The sequence below is a fragment of the Corvus kubaryi genome, unplaced genomic scaffold (assembly GCF_017639235.1).
Source record: "Corvus kubaryi isolate FWS band 111438036 unplaced genomic scaffold, C.kubaryi_AGA036_p1.0 37398, whole genome shotgun sequence".
Lineage (NCBI taxonomy): Eukaryota > Metazoa > Chordata > Aves > Passeriformes > Corvidae > Corvus > Corvus kubaryi.
Window position 1 is genome coordinate 29,062,109 of NW_024581137.1, and position 17,514 is coordinate 29,079,622.

At 35.7% G+C, this 17,514-nt stretch overlaps 1 protein-coding gene across 6 annotated transcripts in view; it reads left to right on the forward strand.

Moving 5' to 3' along the window:
• SNX13 (sorting nexin 13) overlaps window positions 1–17,514 on the forward strand; it is a 67,262-nt gene that overhangs the window by 19,900 nt on the left and 29,848 nt on the right. For 5 of the 6 annotated variants that reach the window (XM_042043217.1, XM_042043218.1, XM_042043221.1 and 2 more), the window contains exons 2-9: window positions 1,204–1,316; window positions 5,882–5,984; window positions 10,946–11,035; window positions 11,494–11,615; window positions 13,980–14,101; window positions 14,248–14,349; window positions 15,016–15,104; window positions 15,564–15,647. In XM_042043217.1, the coding sequence (XP_041899151.1) occupies window positions 1,204–1,316; window positions 5,882–5,984; window positions 10,946–11,035; window positions 11,494–11,615; window positions 13,980–14,101; window positions 14,248–14,349; window positions 15,016–15,104; window positions 15,564–15,647 (825 nt within the window). The remainder of the gene's footprint in view (window positions 1–1,203; window positions 1,317–5,881; window positions 5,985–10,945; window positions 11,036–11,493; window positions 11,616–13,979; window positions 14,102–14,247; window positions 14,350–15,015; window positions 15,105–15,563; window positions 15,648–17,514) is intronic. The other variant, XM_042043219.1, reaches the window with a different exon arrangement.

Sequence of the window (17,514 nt, forward strand, 5' to 3'; positions counted from 1 at the left end):
GAAAGGCGTAAATTCAACAACAACAACAACAACCAAAAAAAAAAATTGAGAACCTTAGAGCTGGAACAGTTTTGGTGGCCTATAAATACTTGTCATCGTTGTGTTTCACACTCTTGGGACTTGGCTGAAACATGCTTTCCATATTGAACTAGAGACTAGATTGAATTAAATTTATATAAGCTTTGTTGACTGCACTGCAGCATTGTGATGGTGTAAAAACTATTGTCAGTCAGGTTTCCCTGCCTTGCTTTTTTAGATTACCATGCATGTACGTATAGGTATGTACAGACACGTGTGTCTAGATAGATAGATCAAGTATGTATATACATGTATGTATATAAATGCACTTACACTATAACCTATATTGGCACAATAACTGTAATCTTGCTGCCTTTTTTGTACTACTGGTGGTTACCAGTGCAGGTGGAGTTTTGCCTGCTGCATTTATGTCAGACATCAACCCCAAAATCGTGCCAGGCCCACATGTGCTCTTGTGGCTGACTTTAACCTCATCATGGGCTTTTCAAACAACCCTCAACTCCCTACCACTGCCCAAGTATCAGTTTCTGAAGTTTCCCTCCCTTTTATTTATGGGGAAGAGTAGAAGTATACTTGTGCCAATTATTTGGTGCACCTGTTGACCTGCCTGTGGCTTGACTGGAGAAAGGGACACCTTTTTAGTCTTGCACCTGCTTTGATCTAGGGAAGAAACAGCATTGCTTGGTTGTAGAAAATAACATGCTTAGATGTGTAAAACAAGGTTCTATTCTGTCTCTTCCTGTTCTGTCTCAAAGCCTGCTTTTTCTGAGGAGGTGGTGGAGAACTTTTCACACGGCAGGGATGGGGGGAGAGGTGTGGGGGAAGGGATCTCAAGAAACAAAGTGTACAGAAAGAGAATAGAGAAGAAAAAAGTGGTGCCTTGAAGGACGATAGTTGCATCTGAAGTGAGAGATGAGGAATAGTATTTGAAAGAAAAATGCTCTAATGTTGGCTAAACTGGATTACTGACCCACAATATAATGGGGGACATATTTGATAGCAATATGCTCTTAAAAACAAAGGTAATTTTTATTTCATCAGGGAGAATTTATATCTGGTTAAAATGTATCAAACATCGTAGAAACTACAAGTATTGCTCTGGAGACTTAAAAGTTGTATGAATATAATATTAATTATTCCTTTTCTATGTGTTCTTATTTACAGACCAGTCTTTCCATTTGGGGATGGGGAAGTCTTGGCCTTGTGCTTTTTCTAGTAACTTTTGGACCCTTCGCTATATTTTACTTTGCATTTTATATCCTCTGCTTTGTGGGTGGGTAAGTACACTGTGTAGTGTTTTGTTTAATTTTCTGTGAAAGAAAAAATTTAATGTGTGTATTAGCAGAGAGCTTGCTCAGAATATCTGAAGTGGCTTTATGTAATTAATATTCCACATTTGAGCACCTCTTTATGAGCAAGATTTTTGTAATTGAAATCTCAACTTAGCTATTTTTAGTGGGTGTTAAGAGGACAAATGCTCACATAAAAATAGTGGTAATTTCAGTTCATACTTTTTATTACTGTGTCAGTTCTTTTCCCAGGTATTTCTAAGTACTTATGTTTCCTTTTCTATCACAATCTCATTTTCCTACCTAAGGCGCTTGATTCACGTGACTGGATGTTGTCCTTGGTGTATGGAAATAATGCTACACTTTGAACAAGTAGATCAGTTCAGCATGTGTTATCTTATAGGCAGGAAGGGAGCAAACAGGTGAAGTTTAGCACCATTACTACATTGTATATTATGGTGTCTGCATTGTAACCATTAAAACATTTTTAATGGCATGTTAGAATGTCTCAATGGGATATTCTTTTTCCCCTTGTTACTTGATACCATACAGAATGTACGTATGTTCCTGTATATTTCATCAAAAATGTAGTAGCGTTTAGTAGCCAGAATTAGAGCTGCTACACTTGGGTTTCAACTGTATTAGGCTTGGTATTTCATCTCTGAGGAATCAGAATAGTCAGCCTGCTAGAAAAGGGATTTAGTTAAACTAACTTGAAATAAATGCTTTTGTCTTGTTAAGTCTTGATACAGGTGTTGTTGGCATATTTTGCTATCTGTTTGTCCAGGGCAAAAGTCAGAGTTCATCCAAAGGGCAAGAGTGAATCTGCTCTTTGTTTTGTCTTACCACTTCCTTAGTACTTGCAGTATGGAAAATAACATGGGATGTAATAATTTCTTAGGAGGTTATCCTTCCTTCATTCTTGCAAAGTTTCAGTTGTTTGGCTTTTCAAAGCTAACGGTTAACGCAGTCTCGTAGAGCGTGTCTGAAGTCAGCTACAATTTGGCACCATTAAACTGCATGTGGTGCCTGAGCTCATTCATTCTCAAGTCAGCTCTCGTATCTCTTTGCCGTGGTTATTCTGCTGCTTTGGTTCATTTTTGTAGCAAATCAGTAAACATTGATCTTATTAAGGAAAAATTCATCTAGTGGTAGTGTATCTGCTAAAGCAGAGTGTTTACTTATGTATGTAGATGTGAGGTCTCAGCCCTTGCAGTAGAAAGTCATCACTTCGTTACTTTGATATATACACCTTGGCTAAAGCTGTGATCTGGCCCTTTTTTACACTGTTAATCTTTTTCAGAGTGACTCACTTACTGTAACATTCAGCACACAGAACTGCGAGTGCTAACTAGGCCAAATGGGTTTGTATCTAAATTATTCTTGCCTGCTTTTTTTTTTTTAATTAATTCCCTTGAAGTTTCACAAAGTGCTTGGTCATGCTTCTGTTAGAAACAAACAGAAATTGTTGTGAAGTAACTTTTGCACTTATGATTAGCAATTATATGTCATAACATCATATATATAAATTTAGAAAACAAAACTTTAGTTTTGGTTCATGATCATAGTAGAAATATAGTTTTAGTTCATGATTGTAGTAGTGTCCGTAATATTTACTGTACCCTTCTCTGGAGCAAAATAACAATTTTGGACATGGATTTTTATGGTTGAATTTTTTGTTGAAACTTGGAGTTCTTGTCCAATTTGTCACACAGTTTTCAAGGTTTTTATATTTCATTCAGAAAAGAAGTGGCCTGTATGAAAAACTTCTGACTTCCACTAGGTGGAAGTCCAGCTTCTGTCCCATTTTGTAGTTTTAGCAAGAGAAAATGATGAATCACAGCTGGTCATATTCTTAGTATCGACCTAAGCATCTACATTATACGCCAGTGAGCTGTGCAGGAAGACAATGGTGATGCTATATCTGTGTCAATGTAATCAATCTGTTTATACTGTTTAACTCCTATTATGTGCTAATGACTTCTTTTTGATTTGCTCTCAACTCTGTGTTTGCACAGATGTCTTGTAGTAAATGTACTATTGATTTTGGTGGACATGGAAGAATACTGAAACCATTTGTATATATGAATAAAAGTTCAAAATCACAGTTTCTCTTTATTTCATTTTGTTTCATGTCAAGACTCATTTATAAAATGTTAGCCTTTTTCCGTTAAGGATCTGGTAACTCATTCACTTAGGGAACTGAGCTCAAAAGCAGGACACTAAAGAAAGATATTTTTTAATTAACCTGTGTAGAATATTACAGGGTGTTATTCTTCTTTTTCCCTCTCCTTCAAGTAGTGGTGTAAACCCCTTTATCTGAGTGCTGAGACTGTCTGTTGCCATCTGTCTCTTCTGCTAAGACTGTTTCTTATCTTACTCTCTTTCCTTCCCTCTTTCAGTCCTAAGGAAGTAAAATAAAAATGATGTGAATTGTAATTTTGCCAAATAAAAAAATTGAAATTTCTTGGATCATCAATTGCTTTGCCATTTAAAAGAATTTGCTCTGTCATCAAACCCCATAATTATTGATACTCAATCACATCCATATGTATATGACTGACTGGCTCCATTAATGATTGTAACTGCTGACCAAATCAGGAATGGTTCTGTAGCTGCTTTTTGACTTTCACAAAGCATTCAGCTGAGACTTACTTTCCAGATTTGAGGGGAAGATGATAAATCTGTGGTCTTCATTTTTCTCTCTCTTTTACCTTTGTTCTGTTGTTAATCTGCCCTTGAAAAAAAGCTGGTCATCCAGTAATCGTTGGAAGAATTTACAAAAAAATTAAGCAAAATACAATCTTTTCGTTTTTGTGCTCTATTCATTTAGGGAAGACTAATATGATTTGTCATTCATGTATTGAGAATCATCTTAATGAATTAAATAAGCATTTACACCAGACAATTCAGGTTAGCTAGCAGATGCCCTGAATGGTCAGACTATGTATCCTTCTCTAATACTCACAAGATTTTACATTAGAGAATAAAATGTATTAGATTCTGCCACAGAAGAAGCTCTTAGCATTTCTAGGATAAAACTGAAAATACTTAAAGGCATCTAAGAAGATGAGCGTATTTTTAAACTGTATCGGTAGTATTAGTATTTTAGAATGAGTCATTAACTTTAAAAGCATGAAAATATTTGAGAGAAAACAGAGATATAATGTATAGGTAGTTATTTCCAAGGCTTCAGTCCTTTTGAATAAAGGAGGAGAAGCAGCTTGCTGATGGATGTTTGAAGTTAAAGTTGATTTTAGACCAAATTTGAGTATACTGTTTCTTTAAAAGACAACTGAGGTTTCTAATAGAAAAGTCATAGAGGATCAAAAGCAAATCCAAACTTTAATAATTAAAAAAAACCCAAAACTTTAGTGAAACATGAAGTTCTTGTCTGTGAACTCTGATTGGTGTTATGATTTTAAAGTGATAAGGAGCAGAAGAGCAATTAAACCTGCTTTTGTTCCTTGCTGTCATATGTCAGGTAAAGATTGCTGCAAGGGAATTAGAGTATCCAGTAAACTCCTCTTATGCATTGTCAAGCCTTTTTTTTTTTTTTTTTTTTTTCCCTCTTTCATGGAGTTAACATCCCAGCTTCTGAATTACTGGGCCTCTGGGGGACTTGAAAAGAAAAATTTTAATTCTGGGAATCAAAACCTTTAAATGGCATATTTTAGCTTGGATAAGAATTTTTCTCTAATCTTACAAGTGAGAGAGAGTATCATATATCAACAGCTATGTATATTAAAAGAATGTATTACTTCAGCACATTTCAAGCCTGGAATAGCTTTGTGAGTTCCTGTGGTCACAAATGCTGGTCAGCTGGCCTTTTAACTGAATGCTTTGAAATTTGTGTAAAAAGCTGTCTGTGCTTAGCCATCCCAAGGCTAATCTATTTTCTTTTCCTCTTTGCTTGATATTTCAAAGGCTACATGCTCTGCTTATGCTATAATTGGGAGAGACACTAGGTTTTCATCTATTTCTCAGTAAAACCAGCTTGATGTTCATGTGTTTTTGTCCCCTGGTGTCATAAGCTGTAAATAAATTCTTACTGTTGTAGCAAGGGTGAGCGCAATGTCTAAACATATGCAACGGTTAGTTATGCTTGCTGCATCAGTTTATTCCTGGACTGTGATTTTGTGGCTTATGCTACAGTGAAGTAGCCTACAGAGTTTATTTCTTCATAGTGTTGAAGTAGGAGAATCTTCATGTAAATACAACCAGAGCAACTTCTGTATGTACCCCTCTTCCCACGTGCTAATATTTATGAACACAGGCAATGTGCCATCAGAGCAGGCACACTGTAGCATAGACAATGCTATGTAGATCTGCTGTGTGGTAAGAATATATCAAGACAGATAATACAAGACTGGGAAACTTCATACTTAAGAGTTCTGTCAGTTATTTTGAGCAGCACGTTACAGTGTGAAAAAGCACAAGAGTAAACAGTGAGAACTGTCATATATTGTCGTTTTATAACTTGCTGTTGAATATTTTCTAGAGGTCAGAAAATGTGGCTGTTGTTGCACCTGGTCTTTCTTTTTCCATTTTAGGGGTTTTGTGGTTACTCTTTTATTTGGAAAAAGCAATTCAGAAAAATACCTTGAGCAGTGCGAACATTCGTTTCTCCCTTGTACATCAGTTGGGATCCCTAAGGTAAGGAAAGTTTTCTGGTCTTAACTTCTAGATCAGATTTTATAACTTGGTTAGAAATAATCAGTTTTAATCTAAGAATTATTCCCATTTCTTAAGGTAAAATAGCCTGCTTTTGTCTTTTGAGTCAGCTGCAATGTGCAAGTGAAATGCAATATTTTTCCTTTATGAAATACAAGGTTTTTAATAGGTTATGGAAAGTTTGTTTAAAGTATTTTTTCTTCATTATGAGAAATGAGTATGATATGACTGGCTAATATCATCTGTGAGGAAATGACTAAACCATTCTTTTCTAGACTACGCATGTGTGTTGGTTTGTTCTGGGGGGTAGCTGTTCCTTACTTTTTTGTGCAAGATTGTCATCACTATTTAGGTGTCTTCCATCACTGCATCTATAGTCTCTCCACTTTTGGTTGTGGTCAGAAAGTTGCTTGCCTATGAAAGTCAAACTGTTACAAAGTCTACATTTGCAGTACTTCAAGGATGTAGAGGTTATCTTTGGCTCTCTTCAAGACCTACCAAAATTCTGGAAAGGCACAGATGAATAAAGAGCAGCAGTGGAATCCACTTTTCACCTCTTTTCTTTTCTGAGTTCCTAACAGACACGTCATTTTGGTTGATGGATTTAAAGTTCAGGGTTCCTAACTGGATAAATCTGCATCTGTTTAGTACAAGAAAATGTTGTTAATAGCCAAGAGGTAGAATTTCTAGGAATTCCTGGTGTATGAACCAATGCATCTTGTCAGCTGAGAAGTTCATATATATCTCTTGGTCCGACCCATTTGCGCGCATCAGAATTCAGAAAACCCAAAGATTGCTAATTATTTTAAGTTTAATCTCACAGCTATTCTGACTGAAACATCCTGTTTGTTCTTTCTTAGCTATTAGTCACTACACTTCATACTGTCTATCAAAGGGGGTGAGTGTTCTGCATTATTAGTAACACAGAAATTTACCTTGTGATTCAGCAGTATGTTTTCTAATCACAGAACTTTTTCTGTGTCTGGTTCATAGCTGGTTTGGTAAGTGGCCTTTTAACTTAGGTCTTTGAATCTTTTAAAATAAATCTGAAAGTATATCCTAAAAAATGTAAAGAAAGGTCACTGCTCCAGATGAAAAATACTGAGGTTAAGGCTGAAAAAGGAGAAGTCAGCAGACAGCTAATGTTTCTGTTCTGTTAATGAAACCTCCTTTTAGATGGCTAAGATTCTTGGTGCTATATAGACTTTAGTGCTTCTGTTATATAGGTTGTGGAGTGTTACTTATGTCCTGTGTTTTGAGAGCGGATTTAGAGAAGTTTTTCTGTCTTTTAAATTTCCTCTGCATGCTGAAACTTTTTTTAATGTTAATGTTACTTTTTTGGGGTTCAGTATATATGTATGCTCTGGTTGCTTTATAAAGGACTAAATTCTTGTGGAGTTTTTTGTGTAATCTTTGCAAATTCAGTAGTTTGACTTCTGATTTGAGTATGGACTATTGACACAGCACTTTTCCTCAACTGACCTGTCTTGACTAATCTCTGGGTTTAAGTCCTGTAATACAAAGGTATTTATTTTTAGCTGACGTATTAATTGCTGTTTGGAGCTGTTCACCAAATAAAATCTGTTTGTCTTCTACAATAGTGTTTTGCATTTCTCTTTTGCCACCGCATTAAAGTAGCGTTAACAAGTGCAGCTGAGCTTTTCAGTAGCAGTGCCAGTAGAGATGAGTCCCAACCAAAACCAAATGTGATGTTTGCTTGTGATTCCTATTTGCTATATCTGTATTAAATTTCTGCTGACTTGTATGGAAAGTAATATTTTTAACTTGAAGTTTTTTCATGTTTAAAACCATTGTGGCCCTAAGTGGTCTTGAACAATGAATATTTTTTCTATGGCTGGTGTGTATAGATTATACTTCTTCCATGAACCAAGTACAAACTGAATTCACCTTAACATTAAATTATTTTCCAGTAGTCTGAGGAGTAATCTGGTGATATTGGTTCTTTATAAGATGGTCTTTTCATCAGAGTTCTGTTGATAGTTTTGGGTTATTTTTGGTACTTAGAGATTTTCTTTAGGCTAAGATAAAAGCTCAAATGCTTGATTTTACAGAAATCAGTTGTAATATAGACCATCAAAGTTGTGGCTGGATGTAATGTGTAGAAGGTACCATATGTTAGAACACCAGATTTGGTGCTGATTCCATGATTGCTGCAAATTTTACCTATTAGCAAATATATAATGAATACCTCACATTAAGGAGAATACTTAATGTACATTTGATGGAAGATTGTATACCTTTCTGCTATTTTTTTCTTTGTTTACATACACATAGGGAGGCTTAAAAATTACACTTAGACTTGTTTTTCTTTTTGCAAGTCATTATATAACTTTTGTGTCAGAAACCTACTGGATGATGCAATAATGTACTGGCTCTGCAAGATACACAGTTGTCTGCAGGCTTGTGTTAAAACAATGTTGAATGAAAGGTAAATTTAGAGCCTTCTGAACTGTTAACTTGAATGCTACTTTCAATTTAACTTGCAGATTCACTCTAGCTTAAACAGAAGTGTGAAATGTTTCGTTCTTGTAGTTGATGTCTCTAAGCTTTACCCAAAAGACAAGGAGTTTCTGTAGGCTGGGTACAATATTGCCAAAGAACAGTAAGATAACAGTGATAACAACTTACAGGCTGTAGTTGCATGTTGGGTCCTTGAATAGTCTCTGAGTCTCTTGAAGTCACTGGGTCATAGCCTATGTCACAGATTTGATGCAGATGTGTAAATATCCTGTGTCTTGTCCATTCATGAAACCCTGTGACTGCAATAAGGGAAATAGTAGCACAGTCCAAACGAGGCATATCTCATATTTGACAGCTACCTAAGAGTTTCAAAAGAGGACTTCAAAAATACCCATTAGTGCAGTGAAGCAAAAGTCTGAAGTTACTCAGTCAATGCAGTTAGATGCTTGTGGAGCCTGCATTTGTTTGTGCTGCATCTCACTTTGTGGAGTTTGTGTCTCGCATTCCTCCCAAGTGCTTCCTACCTGCTTAAAATGAAGCAAGGAGGAGTCAAATGTAACAAAAACAAGTGATAACCGTTTTTCCTGACTAATAATTTCTTACTGGTAGAGTGCATCAGACTAATTGTGAGTGAAGTGCCGTCAAGTTGGACAGTTGTCATGTGAGTTGGATCCTTCCTTGAAGTCTGTCTTCTGTGTCGGTGTCTGGAAGGCAGATGTAAAACCAGCAATGCTCTCCAAGTGAGACTACAGTCAGCTGTTGTACCTATAGTGAAATAGAAGCACATACTCTAAATTTTAGATGTCTTCAGACATATCGAAAGCAAGTTAAATTATACTGCAGGCACATAAAGATTTCATTGGAGAAAAAGAATATGAAAAAACGGTCTAACCTTGTAGTTGGCTCTGCTTTGAGCAGAAGGTTGGACAAGATGAATTCCTGAAATCCAGGTGAAAACCTGGATTCTATGAGCATATGAACATTCAAATTTTTACCAAGTAATCTTGCATAGTCTCTGTGTCCCTCTCTTTCTTGTGGCTGCTGCTTTTTTTGCTGCTGTATATTCCTCTGTGTTTTCCAAATGTGGTTTTATGCATGCAGTCCTTCAAAAGTCTTTTGACAGTTTTGTCTGGTGATTTGTACTATGCTGTGCTTAGTAAAAATATTTCATTATTTAGTTCTGTATCATTTTGGTGATTTTGACATGATCAGCACAAAAATACTTTGCAAATTCCTTAGTATATGGGTGGAATATACTAACTGTTTGGATTTGACCCAGTCTTACTTGTATTAGACAGTTTCCCTGTCTTGAAAGTTAAAGAATATACAGAATTTTGCAACAAAATATTTCTGTGTTGTGATAGAGAGTTGGTTAAGTAGGAGGATGATTTTTTTTCTGGCCTCAGGTATTTCACTGCCTTATCACTGTTAACTGCTTTGAATGAGAGATACTCGGGGCGAGTCACATAGAATAGATTCCCTGGATATATGGTTTATAATTCCTTCATTTATGGTTTTGGCAGTTCTTCTTTGTTTCCAATATAGTCATAGCTTTCTCTCTAGATCAAAGAAATTACTGGTTTATTTGAACAATAGTGTAAGTTGTTGGGTTGTTACTTCTGTGAAAGTAGAGGAATTTATTGCCTATTTCATTGAAATTTTGTAGGAAGACACTGCATTAGTCCACTTGAGAGAGGCACTGATAAAGCGAGTTCTTTTTTTCAGTATGTCACTTGCCAAAAGTCACCTCTGATGAGGTCATTCTTGGGGTTAACTGCTCTGAGTTGCAAATCCTTCTATAAGTAATTTCTTTCCCTCCTTAATTACTTTTCAAAGGCTCATTTGTTGAGTAGCAATGGTACAAAAAAGTAATTTCTCTTCTGGCATATAGAATAAACTGAGGTGGATAAAGAAACCAAAAGCCCAACTGAAAATTATCTGCCTGAGATTGCATGATCGAGTTCACAAACGAGTGAGGAACTGGAGTCTTGCACAAAAGCTATCTTGTGCTGTTGTTGTGTCTCCCTCTTCCCTCCTTTTCTAACTATTTGAGTTTTATTTCCTTCTGATCCAGTAATTTAGCAAACACTTACTCCTTTATAATAAGCAAGAAGTAGGTTTTCAGGAGGCCCTCATCATTATGCACTATATAGTGAAAAACACAGAAAATATTGTGGTGGATGGATGCCCCATCCCTGGAAACATTCCAGGTCAAGTTGAACAGGACTCTGAGCAACGTGATGTAGTTGAAGATGTCCCTGCTCATTGCAGGGGTGTTGAACTACACCTTCCAACCTATATAATCCTGTGATTCTATGATTATATCCTCTCTATAAATTATAATAATATGGAAAATATATAAGGTCATTACTGGAAGTGTGTATATATATGTCATAAACAGTAGAGCTGTTTTTTAATTAGAGCTAAATCCTACAAAGTTACATTTCCCAATCTCTTTCAAGTGCATAGAAGAAATGAAACGTGAAGCCAGACCTATTAAGATTGACAGAAGACTGACAGGTGCGAACATAATTGATGAGCCTTTGCAACAGGTAAGTTCTAACCAGGACTATTTAACCTACTTTTATTTTCTTTGCAGGTATTGACTATGTAATACAGAAGTAGTTGAGTGACAAATAGAATTTCAAGCTTTTATCATATTTGAGAGTGATAAATGAAAAAACCATGGGAGATGGGCCAGCATATTGGGCAATATTTGAGTATATTTTCAGTATATTATATTTTCTCAGTGTAGTGGTGATAAAAACATTATGTGCAAACCAGTCTGAAAAAGAAGTGATAAAAACAGGGTGTGCAAACCAGTATGAATAAGAAGTTTCAGTGTGTGAATTTTATTGTTTCACTCCCAGTTTCCTAATGGTAAGGGAGTATTGTTCACTCTGGTAACCTTTTAAGATAACTGCTATTGCATTATCAGGCACAAAAAACTGTTGTATATTTTTTTGTCCTTTGTCATTAGTTCTTTTTTTTTTTTCCTTTCCAATTTCAGGTAATCCAGTTTTCCCTGAGAGACTATGTGCAGTATTGGTATTACACACTAAGTGATGATGAATCCTTTCTTCTGGAAATTAGGCAGGCTCTTCAGTATGCACTTGTTCAGTTTTCTGCCAGGTAAGGTTTATTTTTATTTAAATCAATATACTGTGAATTATATGGTAGTAGATAAGTGATTAAGTTTATCTACTAGCATAGTTCAGTGCCCTTTACAGTAAGAACATGTAAAAATTTAGGATTAGATTGTGAGAAGTACAGTCTTTTGCTGATCACTTAGGGAAATAGTGGAGATGATGGTACTTGTAGTCACGATCTTTTGCAAAATGGCCATTTCAAAATTTAGATTAATGTCTAAATCACTGAACTGCCTTCTTTTTTTTTTCCTTTTTGCAACTTAAGCATTAAGTTTGTGAATCATGACCTCTTTGTATTGAGGTCTGTTTCATGTACAGAGTAGTGCTACTCCCAAGGTAAGTCAATCTGAAAGTCTGAATTCAACACATGTATCACCTCAAATGATTTTTAGAAGTGGTGTGGCTCTTCAATATGTAAGAACAATGGGTGATTTAAGAAGAATAGTAGTCTGTGGAATGAAATGGAATGCCACACATGCAAATACTTTTTTTAACACAGGATTGATTCAGAACAAGTGGGTAGTTTCTTATTTACCCCTTATTTCTACTGCTGTTCCCCGACTTCCTGCTACTTGATTAAGCAGCTTGTCTGGGAAATTCACTTATTTAACATGGCTGATTTCTCAGCCCAGGTACCACATGTCTTTATGCCCATATACGCATTTATTAAAGTTTTTATTTCTGGTACTCATCCCACTGTGCTTATTGTTACTTGCTTTCTCTGCACAAGAGGTTGTTCGTCACTTTTTAGCAATTTTAAGGTGTTGTTATCCCCTCCCTCTTGAAAATGGAGGTTAGTGTGCTTTTCTGACAGTGAGAGTCAAAGATAGAGAGCTGGGTTTAATAACGAAAAGTTAATTATAATATAATCTTACTAGTAGTAAAATAATGACAATCCTAGGAAACAGTATTGAAATAGTGAAAGTTATGCTAAATGAACTGTGTTACAGCAGCCAAACTTACGATTGCATGAAATGGACCTGGCTACCCAGCTTCAGTGTTTCTTTGTTTAGCAAAGTTACTTCATTGGACAGTGTCAAACACTGAGTTTGTATCAAAGTAGGTCAGGTTCTAGCAAGTTTATTTTTCTTTCCGGCAGTACTATAGCTCTTCAAAAATAGTCACTGCTCCTGTGCAGTTATGTTCTGCTGTACAAAGCAAATCAATTTCACAGGCCTGCAGCAATTCTTTGTCTGCAGAAAAAATGATGTAGTGTATTTATAATGCCTGTAGTTGGATATAGCTGAGGCAGTTGAGATTAGAACCATCGCCTATAGTTTCATTCAGCCTGTCAGCTTCTGGGGAGAATGAGTACAGTGAGAATTTTTTGTTCCCTGAGGGCTGCAGCTTTGGGAGCCTGGTGTAAGGCTGCCACCCAGTGGTTTTGTGCTGTTCTGTCTTGTGCGGATGGGGGATCTGGATCAAACCATAGGAATGGTTTGATCAACTGCCCTTTGGGATAGCTCTGCTTCTTATTTACACGTCTAGATTTTGCAGTAGCCTTCCCTTTCTTCCAGAGTTCCTTATCTCTTTCCCTCTTCTCGATGAAAGAAGAGTAGGTAAGGGAACAAACACAACAAAAGGAAATGTTGTAGAAGGATTCCTGCTATAAAAAAGTGGGCATCTTGAGAGAGGTCAGGCGATAAAACACTTAATGCAGGATGAGAGCTATTACTAGCATCAATATTCATTGAACCTATAACGCAAAAATCACATTTTTAGTTTGCCTAGTTAGGCCAGATATCATAAAAATTTCTCTATCCTTTTCACACCACTAAGGAAGTCATTTTATGTAAATCTAACAGTGACTATTTTCTAACCTAAACCTATATGTGTTGTTGGAAGAGTATGCTAAGTACCTCATCTAAGCTGTGGAGTCAAATGTTGATAATATTAGAGTGCATTTAGTTTCATGTAAAATGTGTGTTTTCTCAGTGGTACATTTTCTTCAAATTCAGAGGAAAATTATTTTGATTAGATGCCTTCCAAAATGGTAGGAAGTATGGCTGAAAAAGACCTGGAGAGTATTTTAGTTTTACATTGTAAACTGTTTATGTCAGGACTTCTCACAGATATTTGACAATGTCATGAATCAGAACACTATTCCAGATGCAAGTGTTGACTTTCAGCTAAATCAAACATTAATATTAATCTGGTGCAGGAGTGATATTTTACAATATCTGTTTTTTCAGTGGATAGGCAATTAGGAGACTGATTTATTTCTTTGCTTTTGCATGTTTACTATCAGTGTGGCTCTTGGCAGGAAGGAAGGAGAAGCAGAAATTTATTATTGTTCTTTGTGTTCAGAATAAAATAATTCATTTCCGTGGATGTCCTTTACTAATAGGTCAAAGGAAACAGACTGGCAGCCTTATTTCACTACACGACTTGTTGATGACTTTGGCACTCATCTTCGAGTTTTCAGAAAAGCTCAGCAAAGGATAGCAGAGAAAGGTGATCAGATGAAAGGTAAAGTGAAATATTTTTTATTTGAGTCTGAGTAGGCTGGTATCTTCTGTGTGTGAAATACAGTTAGCCTTATTTTATAATTCAAGTTTGCTCTCAAGTTTTCAGTCTTGACAAAAACATGGTTTTTTTAATCTTCTTTTGCATAGATCAAGCTGAGGAACTTGTAGATACATTCTTTGAGGTTGAAGTTGAAATGGAAAAAGAAGTCTGTCGTGATCTAGTCTGCACTTCTCCCAAAGATGAAGAAGGTCTCTCAATATTATCTTCTGAGTAAATATTTTAGTATGGGAGACTAAACTAAAATACTAACAGTTGTGTTCATAATATGAAATGCATTAAATCTTAGCTTGTGACTTTCAGAGTGTGGTTATTTACCATACATATATATTTCCTCTGGTTTGTACATAGTAATGCTATAATTAAAACAAAGCACGTACATATGTAAGTCTTCCTCCTTTCATTGGATGAATTTTAAGATAGAAATATTTTTTCCTGGGAGGGAGGGGATGGTTTTGCAGATTCTTACTGCTCTTTGTTAGATATGCCTTCCTTACCCACTATTCTGTAGTCTTCCTTCAAAAAACACTATCTCTTTTGGCAAAGTGTTGAAGGAGGGGGGGGAAAAAAGCGGTGTATGTTATGTAAGGAAAATGCATTAGAGTTAGGTTGTTGGGGGTTTTTTTTATCTTGGAATTTGGCTTTTGTTGTCTTGGGTTTGAGGTAGATCTTTCTCATCAGTGATGCTTATATTCCATCTGAAAGTTGCTACTGTGATGCTTGGACTGTAAGAGATAAATGATTATATACTTGAATTCAAAATTAAGGATTTATCTATGGGATTTGATAATATTAGGTAAGATATGAAGTAAAAGAATATGAAATTGTGCTGAGGGGTTTTTGTTTTCCTTCTCTAGGATTCCTAAGGGATCTGTGTGAGGTTTTACTGTATATATTGCTACCTCCTGGAGACTTCCAGAACAAGATCATGCGATACTTTGTCAGGGTAAGTACAGACTCTAAAAGCCATCCCAATTCTTTGGTTTAATGTCAAAAAAATTTTTTTAGATCTAAACTGCTGCTCTTATTTTCTAAAATTGATCTAATTTAATATTAGGGTATTTTAAAAGCTGTAGAGTCTTGATAAGTATTTAATAGCAGTGAACAGTTTGTGCGAAATGTTTTTGGAGGTTCTTTCAGCTCTACCAGCATGAGAAAAGCATTAGAAAATGGATGTTGTTTTTCTTGAGGTTGTTTTTTCTTGGGGAGGTTTTTCTTGTAATTTGTTGTAATTACAAATTGCATTTGTAATGTTAATTGGAAGAGAATGTGGTAGTGCCTATTAAATTTTTTCTGTAATTACACTTTTGTGTTTTAAGCTCTACGCAGTGATGTTTAAATTGTTGCAGTTATACTAGCTTTATGAGTAAGTGTATAAAATAATCTATTATCTTTTGTTTTTTAGGAAATCCTCTCCCGAGGAATTCTTCTTCCATTAATAAACCAGCTCAGTGATCCTGATTATATTAATCAGTATGTCATATGGATGGTAAGATTTAAAATGTTTAAAATTAATTATATTTCCAGACCATTTTCTTATAAAGCTTTACTTGTGTTCCCTATAATCATGATGGACAGATGTTTGGTATTAGCATTACCACTGGTTATGTTGGCAGAGACAGTGAACTTTATATTACATTTTATACACACATAAACACACAGAATCTATATTATCCACACTCCTCATTTTGGCTGTTCAGTAGAAGCTGCCTGACTGAGGACAAATGTATGACAGAATGTAAAGTTCACTCCTCTGACTGTTCTGCTTGGCTGTTCGGGAAGTATGGTAACAGTGGAAGTGTTTTCCCCTGACTGTGTTTACAGTTTGTCCTTTCAAGCTTAAGAGGCCTCAAGAATGAAAACTAGTAAGATTTACTTTCTGCTAAGGAATTGCAGGGCAATTGTTTTAGGACTGTTTGTATTAACCCTAAATAATTCAACTGAATGGGAAGAAACAAATTTTTTACTTTGATAACTCTCTAATGCACCTGCAAGAAAAGCCCCATAACTTTTAAAAGTCATATTGTGTAGTAAAGCTAACATAAATAGAATAATTCTGCTTTAACTAACATTACTGATTCTTTGCAGAGCAAGTTAATATTTACTCTTATACTTTATTATCCTTTATAGTTCATGAATCAATTTTAATTTCCCCCCCTAACTTCTCTCTTTTTATTTGTAGATTTTAATCTTATAGTGTACATTCAAATGCTATACTGAAAATACCGTTCCATTTCAAAGTTCTTGTTAAGTATGGAATATGGAATGGATTCAAGTGCACGTGTACAATGTTTCCTTCACTCCAGCCTCCTCTATTTCATGTAAAAGTTTGCATGCTGCTATTCTACAGGAACCTAGCTTTAATAAGAAAAAATATTGCTCATCTGGACCAGAATTCTCAATTTTTGATTCCCTTTTCCTTCTACGCATGTTCTTTATTTATTTACCGAGCACTGCCCCCGGCTGCATCCAGTGATAGGATTCTGAGTTTTTTATAAAGCTTTCTGTTGTGATGGTGATGTCCCAAATAAGTAATTTTCAAAATTGCTTTCTGAGATGAAGAAGCAAATGTTCTGGGCAAAAGATAAGGAAAAAATTTAATACAAGTCTTATGAAATGGAGATTGTTGCAGAAATTAAGGTCAGAAGCAGAGATGACTGAAATAAATCCTGGCTCCTTTTGGAACCTTTGACATAAAGTCAGACTTGAATGAAAAAATCAGTTTCTGAAAAAGAGAAGTTTAATTCCAGGTTTCTAGGCATACCACAGTTCAATACTAATTCTGTTGCAATAAAATATAAAGCTTCCGTATAAAATTAGAAGTTAATTCAAACTTCTCTCTTCACTGTGAAATTAACATTTTTACAAAATGTTTGAAGTTCAAGTATTCCTTGTACTCTTACTTATAAAAGGAGATTTCTAGGGAGATTTTTCCATTAACTTTGATCAATGGTATCCAGTCTTCATTCTTTCTGCTTCGTGCAACTCATGTCAATGCACTTCTGTGGTACAGACCAAGTATTACATTTCCGTATCAAAGTAAGCATTTTTAAGAGATGTAGGTGAAGTGACTTTTTTGGCTTCAGATGGTAAAGACAACATTAGAACTCAACCCTAAGCCCCTGCGTGCACGTGTTGTAAAGCTGCCAGCCTTCCCCTGATCTCCATGCTGCATTCACAGCACAGTTTCCAGTGATCTTGGCAGCACAGCAGGCTTCCTTCACTTGCACAAATTCCTTTGAGTCCCTCGAGCAGGTTCACTCTCTGCCAATACTGGTAAAATAGTATGTATTTAATTAGCTTAGTAGTATTTGCCAGGGTATCTGAATTAGGGTTCCAGAGCAGAGTCATTTACT